The sequence below is a fragment of the Drosophila mojavensis genome, unplaced genomic scaffold, assembly GCF_018153725.1.
Source record: "Drosophila mojavensis isolate 15081-1352.22 unplaced genomic scaffold, ASM1815372v1 contig_80, whole genome shotgun sequence".
Taxonomy (NCBI): domain Eukaryota; kingdom Metazoa; phylum Arthropoda; class Insecta; order Diptera; family Drosophilidae; genus Drosophila; species Drosophila mojavensis.
This window is the reverse complement of record NW_025318906.1, coordinates 6,697,911-6,711,123: the sequence shown is the minus strand read 5'-3', so window position 1 is coordinate 6,711,123 and position 13,213 is coordinate 6,697,911. Positions and strand designations below refer to the sequence as shown.

Sequence of the window (13,213 nt, the reverse complement as noted above, 5' to 3'; positions counted from 1 at the left end):
TAGTACGCACAATTTGAGCGGGCGACAAAATTTCTATTCAATTTGATTTTAAGCGCATTTTCCACTTAATTGCATGCTATTCGCATGCGAATTTCTTCTGCTTCTCTGCATATTTTTTTTTTGGCTCCTGATGGTCTGGGCGTGCTGCAATACAATGTGAACTTTTGGCCGCAATTTAAGCAACGCTTTAAATATATTTTGCACACAGATTTAATTGGCAACAGGCGGCACGACAATTTTGTGGTGCACCTCGATGTGTTTATTTATTGTTGGGCAGGAAGTGTGCAGCCGTTTGCAACAGAGGTGGGGGGGCCTGGCCGGTGGCCGTTGGTCGTTGGTCGGGTGCAATGTGCACCGTGTGCTGACGTGGCGTATACGCAATATGCCTGACGAGGGCGCAAAAATTGCATTTCATATGCACTTGCATTCACGTATGTATGTGTGTGTGTGTATGTGTGTATATATATGTGTATAGCACACACATCACATTGAGAAATATTTTCGTGTGTGTGTGTGTGCATCATGGGAAAATCTGTGTCATTTTTATTATTAAAAGCTGCGCATTTGCCGCTTATTTTCGGCCAGGAAAATAAGAAAATTTCTGTGAACGTTCACAGCGAACGCGAAGGCAACTGGCTCGAAATTACTTTGCCAAAAACCTACGCGAGTTGGCTTTTTCGCGTGAATTGCGGAAATTTGCGGAACAGCGCCAAATTTAATGCCAATGCGGAATTCGCCCCAATATTCGTCTTATCATTGTGATTATGATGATGCCATTACTTTTACAGTTTGCATTTGATATGCATTTTTATGCACAAAGTTGGCTCTAATGATAGAAACTTTGATGATAGAAAGTATTTGTATGAGTCATAATAATGGCAATGATTATACTAATAAAAATTAAAATGCATTTTTGAAAATAGCTAGGATAAAAAATATTAATTATTTATTTCACTTTTATTAGTACTACAATTTCTTGTGTATTATTTGTATTTGAATTAAATAAATTAATAAAAAAATGGTTATTGTTATTGTGATAATAATTAAGGTAATGCTAATGAAAAGAATTCAATGAATTATTAAAATTTTTATATTGTGGTAATCATAATGCTAATGTTAATTAAAACTATATTATTCAATGAAATTTTATATTACTAATGAAAATGATAACGAGCTAATTTTATTAAAAAATAATTATGTAAATAAGGAATTTTGTTTAGAGATAATAAGAGTGAAAATGCCAATAATATTAAAAAAAAAAAAAAAAATATATATATACAAAAAAAATCTATAAACAAATACTAATTATTATATTAATCATATTTATAAATAAAAAAAATCCACTGGAAAAAATGTTACAAAAAAGTAAATAAACAAATATATAGGAAGCCAACACTAATTATAATTTAATGATAATATTTACTTTAATAAAACCAGTGATAATAATTAAATTACAATTTAATTGATTCAGTTGAATTGCATATTGCATTTCGTTTCACTATTAACGCTTGACTCAGCTTTCATTGACGCTTTGACTAGCTGAAATTCAGCTCCGATGCCTCTCAGCTGTGATATTAATTTCAATGTTTCATATCAATTGCAATTGCCAATATTTGTGGTCAATTTCCATTGCGTGCATTAATTGACATCCGAAGCCACATCAAAATGGCAATCGGAGCGCACTGCAAAGGCAAACGCTCAACTGCTCTCGTAATTAGGCTAAGTTATTGCCAATTAAGAGAGCCTATATATTTCCATATATACATACATTAGTGCAACGTAGGCCGTTTCTATTTACATTAACTTGGCTCAGTTTTATTTGCCGTATTGAGTTCTTTTAAATAAACCGCTTTTAATGAAGCCAGCCATAAGCAGATTTGTGGCTTAGAATATTTGCCAAGGACAAATGAAGACGGGGGGCGATGCGCGGGCGGCAGGCGGTGGTCGATGGGCGGAGGGTGTAGCCCAACTGAAGCAGGCTCCCGATTTACGACAATGGCTCAGAAATGGTCAATTTACGGTGATGCCTGCTCTTCTTTTTTATATGTTTTGTTTCGCTTTGTTTTTGTGCTCGTTCGCTAGGTGTTTGGGCAAAGTATATTGGCTTTTGTGTGGGATAGTCGATTTCTAGGGGATTGAAATTTTAGTATAGCTGTGTATTAGATTGTCTGCTAAGAGTGAGTAGTTAGAAATACAGTTTCTTTGAATGAAGCGGTAGTTCATGGGGCGAAGGTTTGATTTATTTACATAAATCTATTCATCTATAGATAATACCAAATCAAAACTGAGAATAGGAACAGCTTTTCCTTGTTCTTTTCTTATTTATTTTCTTAGTATCTAAATATGAGGGTAGTAGAAATATTAAGTAATGTAAATTTAAATAAGGAGTATACAAATATATTTAAATATAGTTAGTCTAATTAATAAAATTAGAGTAATCTTAAATAAACATAAAAAAAAAATAATAATAATAAAAAAATAAGGAAAAATCCGTAATTCATTTAGTATAAAAATACATTTCACTTAATCTACCGGAAGCGCGTATTAGCTAGTCAGTTAAGCCCAATTGCCACACTTGATGGCATTCCGTTGTTTTGTGCTTATTCAAAAGTAAGGGCTCGTAATGTCGCAATCCGATTTGGGGGCCATCTTATGATGAGCTTAGCGGCAAGGCGGCGCACGCGAATTTATAATGATATGAATATCAAATTGACAGGACTTTGTCTCTAATCAAATCAAGACTAATGATGTCTGATTGCATTCACTCACACTCTCATTTTCTCTATATCGCTCTGTCTCTTTCTCTCACACACTATATTTCTCTCTCTCTCACTCTCTCTCTCTCTTGCAGTGAACCATGGAGCAATTCGAACAGTTGTTGACGTGCTGCGTGTGTTTGGACAGGTATCGCATACCAAAGCTTTTGCCATGCCAGCACTCCTTTTGCATGGAGCCCTGCATGGAGGGTTTGGTGGACTATGTGAGACGCCAGGTAAGAATATTTGTTACATTAACTCTGTATGTATGTGCAAGCGTATAAAAACACACACACCCACATATATCAGAATCACACGCACAAAAGTCCATAAATCATAATCACAGTCGAATGCATAAGCCATGTGTACACATGGGTGTGTACGTGTGTGTATGTGTGTGTGCGTGCGTGTGTATGTTCATGTGTGAGGCAATTTTGTTAAATGCGGCGAATTCGTTGAGCGCTCTACGTCACATGCCAAAAGCTGCTTAATAAATCGTACGGCAAAAGCCCCCAAAAAATCGCAATGAGGCAAATGAAAACAACATTTTCGTTGTCCAAAGCCAAAAAAAGTGAAAAAAAAAAACACAGACTTCACATTGTGGAAATGAGTTGAGTTTTCTTTTTGTTTTTCTTTCAACGTAATTTCAGTTTTTGTTGCTTGTGGCGCATTTGCGTAGATTTGCTTTGCGTTGGCTGCTGAAAAATTATAAAATTTACATATAAAGCAGCCATACTTATCTATATATATATATACATATATATATATGCATATTTATGTATATGTATGCATGTATATGCATATAATGAATATGTGTCTACTGCGCTACTTATAGACGCCTACTGTATGTGTAAGTGTGTTAGTGTGCGCGCGTATTTATAAATTTATTTTGGCTTTACGCCAGCGCCACGCAAATAATTGCTAAGCATGTCCATTGTATGGGATACACTGCTGGCCAAAAGCCTCGACAAACAACTAAACAAATAACTGTCATGTCTATAGCACAGCCAGGCCCTATAGATTTGCCAGCACTGTAGGGCTGGGCGAAAATAAGAAAAACATAGACAGAGACGAAGGTGACACACGCTCAAGATGCCTACACTGTCAACATTTCATCAGATGTGTGGGTTTTTAAAGCGTGTTACAAAATTTAAATATGTGTGTTAAAATATTCATACATTTTTATTCATATATTAAAATACATGCCTAATTTTACAAGTACTCTTTCATAATAAGCTACTATGAATGTTGTTCTGTCTCGTTCACACACATTTGTGTCTCTAGTAACATAAATACATAATTACACTGAGTCAAGGCCAGTTGCTAAGCAGCTCCCGTTTTCTAAATTCGCTGCGCTCTTGCAATTCCTTACTTGAATTCTCTTAAGACGCTCTATCTCCCTCTTACACATGCATTAAGTTACAGGCGAACGCAGCTCCCATTTTGCGAATTTGAGCATCATTAGCTTAACAAGTAAGATGATTATTCTTACACACGTGTATATGAATGCATGTACATATTTACTTCTGTGCTTGTATTGAGGAAGAGTAATACATATGTATATATGCTCAGTCACGGCGAAGGCAGTTTATGCTCACTGCTCTCTTCCAATTCTACTTTACTTGAGCGCCGCGAATATAGTTTTATCTCTCTTACACCTACGCATGTAATAGGCAAACTGCTCAAATGGAGTCACTCAAGCCTAGAGCTGTTGCTCTCACGCATACAAACATAATCACAAAGCCATGTGCAAGAGAGTCAGTGTAGATCGAGCGTAAACATGTAAGAGACGTGCTTAAATGTACCGTATGCGTGTATTAGTAGTGGTATGTGTCTGTGCAAGTTTATATTGTACTGTGTATAGCACGCCTAACTATATTGTTGAGCTGTTGAGGTGTAAAATGCGTATTCACTGCATCGTTTGATGAACCTGTAATTGCATTTACTTACGTCTGATTGCACTGATTGCAGGTCAAATGCCCCGAATGCCGTGCCGAACATCGTATACCCTACAATGGCGTCCAAGCCTTTCCCACGAATGTTACGCTGCAGCGTTTTCTGGAGCTGCATATCGAAATCACCGGCGAATTGCCAGATCCCACCTCAGGTAAGTAATCCACTGTCTCCCACCTCATTGCTCTGCCGCAGCGTAAAGCACAGCATTTCATTAGAATTTTACGAGCTATTTCGCAGCAGGGCATACAGCAAAAGGGCGCGAACAAAGCATAAAGCATAAAGCACAGAGCATAAAGCGTAAAGCGCATCCCTGACTGTCTGTCTGGCTTCACTTTTTGGTCCGTTTGTCCGTCTATCGCAAATTAAAATTTTTGTGCATTGGAAAATGAAAAATTGCAATTTGCAATTTGCCATTTAAAATTGTTTACGCAGCGTTGCTTTTTATGCCCAAAGGCAACAAGAATTTTGAGCTAAAATATTGCAAAACTATTTCTGTGTAATATTTGCTCTTTTCATAAAAGCACTTTGTGAAAGCAATTTCTTTTTCTATTTATTTTAATTAATCTATAACATTTTATTTACCCTTTTTTGTATTTCTGGGCTTTGATAATTTGTTAATAAATTCTGCTCTCTATCTAACTTTAATTAAATTCCTAAAATATCACAAAAACAAACAGCATAAAAAAGTGTGACGAATATAAAGCAAATGCCAGGGCCATAATATTTGGTTTCCAATTAAAAATCAAGCGCTTTGTGTATTTTACAAATCAGTCCACGCCTCTTTGAGTCCACCCTCCACAACCACTCATTGAATACCTCGCTCGCAATTAAAACTAAGCAAAAGCAAATTGATTTTGGTTCATTTTTTGTGTGTGTTTGAAATTTTTATTGAGTGAGGGTATTGCTGTGAGGGTATACTTAATTTGTCATGTGGTTTGGAAATATATCGAATATATAATATATATCGATATATCTAATATATATATAATATATATTATTATCAGAACTGATTTTCTATATCTATAAAATTAAGATCAGATAAAAATAAATAATTTTCTGGCTGTCATGGACTGATATAGACCTACAAAATATAAATTTGTATCTATCTAAATTATAGACCAGACCTATCTTTCCTTTTGAAATATCTTAACTAGTCTCACAATGCAAAACTTAGGACTATCTCTCTTATATATACATATATTAAATAATTTTCTTGTTAAATTTTGCTACTTGTTAGAGTATTTAATTTTCGACATTTTGGCATATTTCGAGAATACTTTCTTGTTTTAAATCATTTGCATTGTGGCCATATTGCTGGATCAGGTTGGTAGCCATGACTATGCAAATAACTTGAAACTTGATAGTCGGCGACAAATTGCAAAGGACAAACAGAAGCGACACAGAATCGACAGAGCGACAGAGCGACAAAGCGACAAACCGGCAATTCTCATCAGCAAAATGCAAATAAGTGTTGAAAGAAAGTGCCTTTGACTATTATGAATGCCACGAATGGAATGAGTGTTATGTATGAGTACTATAAGTACTACATACACATACACATACACATACATATATGTATATGTAGTTGAAAAGTATTCACCGAGCTGCAATCAGTGGCAGGTAGTTAATAAGCAGACAAAGCTTCGAGTATTTGACTCTCTTTACATTTTTTTTAAACATTATTTTTGACAATTGCTATGCAAATGTGTGCGTGTGCATGTGTGTGTGTGTGTGTGTGTGTGTGGAAAGAAAAGTTGCTCCTTGAGCTGATTTTTGGGCAAATCCTTTCAAGCCGCGCTGTTATGGATAACTGAATGCGATGATACAAGGACTCGCAATCGCATGTAGTATTTGCAAATTCACTTTTCCATATGATTACACAAGAAAATACAGCCAACTATTGGCGCAGAGCAAGCAAAGCGAGCTTTTTCACAGTGTGTGTGTGTGTGTGTGTGTGTGAGTGTGTGCTTGTGTACTTGGTGAGCTTATTGTCATGGCAAGAGGAGTGAGCACAGCCTTAACTATTGGTAGCCGAGGCAAGTTCATCAGGCAATGCCAATGCCAATGGTTATGCCAGTGATTTGGGCCAGAAGCGGGGCCAGTAGTGGGACCAAGGCGGGGGCAGCAGCCGGGGCAGCTTTGCCAACAATTGATGCAGAAAAGTTTACATAGCTCGCCTGTGAATGTGACTGCGACTGTGACTGCGACTGTGACTGTGACTGTGACTGCGATTTGCTATGCTGTGACTGAGACACTGTGAAATGTTTGCATTGTTGAGGGCGAGAGAAAGAGAAAGAGAGAGGGGCAATAGGAGAAGGACATATGGGAGGAAGGGTGTGCTCCAGTGGGCGACTCTTCGAGGTTCATGTCGTTGGGGCCCGACAGCTCGTTATTTGCATTATGCATATATATGTGTGTATATAGCCAAGACATCGGCATGCGCTGGCAGGATATGCCTTGGCAAACGGACGCATAAACATCTCGGAAGAGCCGGGAGTTGTTGTTGTCGGCGCTGCGTTTAGATTCAGTTGATTTCTAGCGTTTTGGCGACACTCTTGAAATCGCATTAGTGCCCAGCTATGTCCTCCCTCATTGACTCTCTCACTGCACAGCAATCGCAGTCAAGATACACGAGCAATAGAGAAAAAAAGAAAAAGAAATGGAATATAGAAAAAAACAGTTGCCTTGTTGCCAACTGTCATTGGTGCAAATTGATGGGTTGGCGGCCTGGCTACAGAAACTGCAATGGCAACAGTTACTGCTGCTGCTACTCCTGCTACTGCTCCTGCTGCTGCTGCTACTGCTGCTCCTGCTGCTGCTGCTGCTGCTGCAGTAACTTAGCATTTAGCGGCACGTCGAAATATTTTGGCTGCACAACAAGCAGCAACAAGGCTAAACAAGTTGATAAAAGGAATGCGATGCGATCGAAAACAAGTGGAATTTCAATTGCTAACCATTGGCGAATGATTGCGCCGACAGCAGCTGAAACGTTCTGGAATTGGCATTTGATAAGCAGCATTGCATTTGGTTGAATTGCATTCGAAATGAAACGTTTTGCACTGGAAATATGATTGTGTGCGAAATCAAATTACTTTGAAGTGTGTCAATTCGAGCTGTTCCTGAAACGATTTCTAGATTCCATTGCATACTTACTTAAGAGCATCCTTAGATCCCATGAAACGCTTTGCTGCCACCTCAATCAATGCTCAGCCTTTATATTCCATTTCCATTATTTCATTGCAGGTCAAATCATGGAGCGCTGCGGCGTTTGCTCCGAGAAAGCATATCTCTCCCACTGTGCGCACTGCGAGAAAAAGATCTGCGAGGACTGCAAGAGCGCACACATGGACATACTGCGACGTGAGATAGCCCGCTTCAATTCACAGGTGAGCCAAACATAATCCAGACCCGAAAGTAACGCCAAACTAATTCCGCACTCTTCATAGATTCGTCGCAGTTTGCATCGACTGCAGGATTCGCTGGCGATCATCGAGAAGAACACGGCGAGTCTGCAGACGAATGCGATTGGTGTGACGGAGGAGATCGATGAGATCTATAGGCGCATAACGAAGGCCATAAAGGACAGAACCGACGGACTGAAAGGCGAAATCGATCGCTATTTGGCCGTGGAGCTGCGCAATCTGACCACACTCAAGGAGAATCTGGACCTGGAGATCACGAACATCACCAGCAACTGCGACATTGTGGACAAGTACATGAACGAGACGGTCGAGTGGGACGACTGTGAGCTAATGGACACCAAGGAGATCTTTCTGAAGACCGTCGAATTTTTGCGTCACTTTGAGTACGAGAACAACGATTACAGCCGGCGGGTGCGCTTCATTGTCTCCATCGATCCGAATCAGTTGGTCATGAATTTGGCCACCTTTGGGGATCTGAACATTGCGCCACACTCGACGCCCAGCGGCTCGGTGAGCAGCTCCCATCTAGCGCCGCCCAGTGCCCTGCAGCCCGGACTGATGCGCTCGAAGAGCGATCATCGTTTGGCCACACAGTTCCGACAGCAGGAGGAGCGTGGCGGCTACAACGATGAGCCCGTGCTCGGGGGCCGCAAGTTTGGCGAGCGGCCTCAGCGCAGCGCCAACAACAACGAGCGCTATGGCGAGAACCGTTATGGACGCTCCGAGTACGACTATGAGAACGACTATGAGAACGAGCCGGCGGGACGTGGGGCGAAGTCTTCACGTTTCCGTTCGCGTTTCGTGCGCTCGCACCAGAACGACGACTCGGACAGCGAGCAGCAGCAGCAGCAGCGCCAGCAGGAGATTGAGAAGCGCAAGGATCGCGTGCTGGACAGCGAGGATGTGTCGCGTGGCCAGCTGAGTGGCATAATACGGCTCAGCGATTGCTCGCGCGTGGTGCAGCGCCTGGCGGAGATTGGCAAGGAGAAGAAGGAGAAGAAATCGGATGTAGCCGCGCATGCAGCTCAAGCGTGCGTTCAGGCAGCCATCCAGGCGCAGAAGGCCGCCATGCAGCGACAGCAGCAAAAGAATCAACAATCGGCAGCAGCAGCAGCAGCCGATGAGGATGAGCTGGCGCGTCAGAAGCGCAAGAGTGCGGCGGGCAGCTCGACGGCCGGGGAAACGAGCGGCGAGCAGCGACCCAATACGGAGCGTGTGACGGCGTTGAAGCGAGGCGGCCTTGGCGGCAGCGAGGAGAGCGACAGCAGCAGCAGCAATCAGGCAGCGACAGCAGCAGCGGCAGCGGCGGCATCTCCAGTGCGTACAGCAACGGCGACAGCGCGAGCCGAGGTAAGTGTGAATGAGACAAATGAAGAAGATGAGGAAGCAGATGAGGAAGAAGAAGCAGAAGCAGAAGAGGAAGCCAGTGACAGCAGTGACAGCAGCGAAGCTGAGACTGGGACCGAAAGTGAGAGTGAGAGTGAGAGTGAGACAGAGCAACAGCAGCAGCAGCAGCAGGCAGAACAACACCAGCTGCAGCTGCCAGAGCAGGTGGATAATGCGACCAGCTCTGAGTATGAAGAGGTGACAGTCAGTGAGAGTGAGGAGAGCGACGAGGAGCAGCAGGGGCAGCCAGAGCAGAGCATGCCAGTGATAAATATTGTGCCGCCAGAGAATGAGCTGATGGAGAAGGCGTCAGAGAATGAATGCAATATGGATGTCATAAGCGATAGGCATATAGAGCAGGAGATTGAGGAGAAGCAGGAGGAGGAAGAGGGCGATGGCGAGGAAGTTAAAGTGGAAGTAGCAGAGGAGGAAGAGGAAGAGATTACAGATGATGAGGAGGAGGAGGAGGAGGAAGATGAAGAAAATGAGATTGAGGCAGAGGTGAAGGCAGAGCCAATTGCAGAAGCAGCTGCTGCTGAGCAGGGAGATGACGATGAAGAGGAGTATGTGGAGGAGGAGGAGGAATATGAGTCATATGAAACAGAAGAGGATCAAACGGAAGATTAATAAGAGAGAGAGAGGGATAGTTAGAGATGGCTTGTAGAGCAGAAGAAGGAAAAACTACAATAGATGAGAAAGAGGTATTGATGTAGAAAATGAAGAAGAAGAGAAAGCTTCTATAGATGAAGATGAAGAAGAATATGTACCTTCTATAAAAGAAGAAAAAGAAGAAGAAGAAGAAGCTTCTATGGAAGATGAAGACGATGAGGTAGGATTTATTAAAGAAGTACAAGAGGTAGCTTCTATAGAAGATGAAGAAGAAGAAGGGGCGGCTTCTATAGAAGTTGAAGAAGATGAAGAAGTTGCTTCTATAAAAGAAGGAGAAGAAGAGGTAGCTTCTATAAAAGAAGAACAAGAGGTAGCTTAGAAAAGAAGAAGACGCAGCCTCTATAGAAATGCAGCAAGTAGATGTTGCTGATGAAAGTATGAAGATGACGAGGAGAAAGCAGGGTCCAAAGCAGAGAACGCAGCAGAAGCTTCTGCTGCTGCTAAGCTCGTGTGAGAAGGAGCAATTTAAAATAGACGACAATCTAGCGGAACGCTAAAGAGAAATCGAAATAAAAGACACAGCTGCTCTCATCCCAGAAGCTGATAAAGTGTATATCAATCAGGCAGGAAAGAGAAACCAAAGCAAAGGCAAAGCCAAAGCTATATAAAAGTGGAACCCAATCTTGAAATAAATTAAGATGAGGAAAGTGAAATAGATGAGAACAAAGTGAACATATACAGAGGACGATTGTGAAGAGGAGGGCTGGCAAATCGAAAGCAAATGCACAACATGATATGCTCATTATCAGCTTCAATCTAATTAAAGAGTTTAAGCAGTAAGCGCGTAAAATGGATTCACCTAAATAAGCGGATCAAATAAGCTCTCTCTCTCTCTCTCGCTCTCTCATTACTCGTCTCACTTTGTCAGCTGCACTTTATGTTGCTATATAATTAAAATAATTCAAATCGGGTTATCTGCACAGTATTCAATATTTAATATATATATTTATATTACGTATACGTCATGTTTTGTCAAATGTTTGTTTGTCCAAAAAGAAAAAAAGATAAAAAACTCTTCTTTATTTGTGTTCAGTGTTCACACTTTCCTACGCTCCGTAAGTCTGTTAAATATAAAAAAAAAACACAAAACAAAAAAATGAAAAGAAAAAATCGAAAAACAAAAATAAAAAATATATATATTTTACTTACTGTTAACCGTTAACTATTTACCTGTTACCTGTTTACCTTTTCGACCTTTTGACCATTTCGTTATTTTACTGATGAACGCTAACCAAATGCCAAATACGATTTGTTTTTGTTTTTTGTGTGTTTTTTCCATTTCTTTTCTTTTTTTTTTTTTTTACCATTTTTTCTATGTGTCTTAAGCTAAGTTTCATTTATTTACTTTGATTTCATTTCACATTGCTGTCTTGTGGAGCGCCTTTCATTCGTTTTCATTTTGTTCTTGTTGTTATTAATGCTGTTTTGGGTCCAAACCTTTTCCAACAATCAACGCCTAATCGACTAATGTAAGCTAAAAATCAGAAAAAGAAAGAGAACAAAAAGAAATCTATATAAAAACGAAAAGTCAGAGGTCAGGCTGAAGTCTAAATGCTCTTGTAGGGTCAGGGAGCTTTGGTATGTGGTATGCAAATTTTATTCGAGTAGAGTATAGCTCAGCTTGCTATACAGAAATTCCATTTTTATTTGAGTTGAATGTATCTAAATATGCTATGAATTTCATTCAATTTGTTTTTTGAATGAATGAATTTCCTGAAATCGACAAATGCAGCAGATACAGGCTGAATGAATTGCCATTCTAAAGAATTTTTCATCGGAAAAGTGCAACTATTTTTATGAGCACAGCTGTGTGGGTAACAGCAGAGATATGAATTGATTTATAAATATTTTAAAAATAATAAGAAAACTGAAATGTTAAAAATTTGATATATCTCAGCTAGCTAGGCTGCATCAATTAGAGCTTATACCATGCATTTAAAGTCATAATACCCTTCCCCTACAAGCGTATAGACTAAGCCTCTGACTAAAAATAAATAATTGTGATAAAAAAAAAAAATTAAAAAAATAAAACATTAAATAAATATTTTGTAGAGTTTCGACCCAAAAAGCAGGGACATCAGAAATTATGAATTGTACAAAAAACAAAACAAAATTGAGTTCATAGTAATTTAACATCTATTACCTTGTCGTTTAATGCTTAGTTAGAGACTGCAAACAAAAGAGTTACGAATAAAAAATAAAACACAAATTTTTATGTGTTTAAAAAAAAATCGAAACAAAACTCTCGAGTAATTTCTGTTACGTTTTATTGTTGTATATGCATCTACTCTGGCTCTCGCTCTATCTCTCTCTCTCTGTTTCTCTTTCTCCCTCTCTCTCTCTTTTCGCTATTTCGCAAGTGGACAAACGATGTGGTAGTGATGTTAATTTGCTTAAACCTAACTAAATATATCTGTGCACTTTTGGCTGGCAACAAAAATGGCTAAAAAAAAAAAAAAAAATAATAAACCTGAGCAGAGAAAAACCGCCAAAACCGCCAAAAAGCATACAAATGTCATTTTTACCCGCTATCAATTTTTTATTTCATTTGGATTTTGATTTATTTTCTAAATTTTCTTTCCTTTTCTTTTTTTGGTTTTCATTGTCACAAATTTCTGATGTCCGTTGTAAATATATCTATACATATATATCTCCTGTGAGCGTATGTGTATGTGTGTGTGCCACCTTTATATCTATATTGTTAGCCTTCCTGTGCCAGGCATCGCTGCGCGTGGCATCGCTTTCAATGGTAGCATTTCAATCATGTCTGTCAGCCGTTGCTGCTTCCGTCAGTTTAACAACGTATTCATTTACCGTTACACACACAAATTTATTTGTGTGTGTGTGTGTGCGACATATGCGCGGCTGCATATTTGTCTTGTTTTGTTAACAAGCATTTTTTGACAGAAAAAGTTGGAGGAAAAATGAAAGAGAGGCGGCTTCATGCACTTGCGGAAATAACCTTGAGAATAGAGAGAGAAAAATTTACAAAAAAAATACATGGATAAATTTAAAAAAAAAAAA

General features: G+C 39.6%; 1 protein-coding gene across 10 annotated transcripts in view; it reads left to right on the top strand.

Annotated features, from left to right (window-relative positions):
• LOC6578961 (RING finger protein nhl-1) overlaps nt 1-13,213 on the top strand; it is a 38,185-nt gene that overhangs the window by 10,114 nt on the left and 14,858 nt on the right. For 7 of the 10 annotated variants that reach the window (XM_032730760.2, XM_032730761.2, XM_015163391.3 and 4 more), the window contains 4 exons: nt 2,852-2,992; nt 4,728-4,863; nt 7,956-8,098; nt 8,159-9,484. In XM_032730760.2, the coding sequence (XP_032586651.1) occupies nt 2,858-2,992; nt 4,728-4,863; nt 7,956-8,098; nt 8,159-9,484 (1,740 nt within the window). In that variant the 5' untranslated portion in view covers nt 2,852-2,857. Of the gene's footprint in view, nt 1-2,851; nt 2,993-4,727; nt 4,864-7,955; nt 8,099-8,158; nt 10,022-13,213 lie in introns of all 10 variants that reach the window. The other 3 variants (XM_032730762.2, XM_015163392.3, XM_044010454.1) reach the window with 2 other exon arrangements.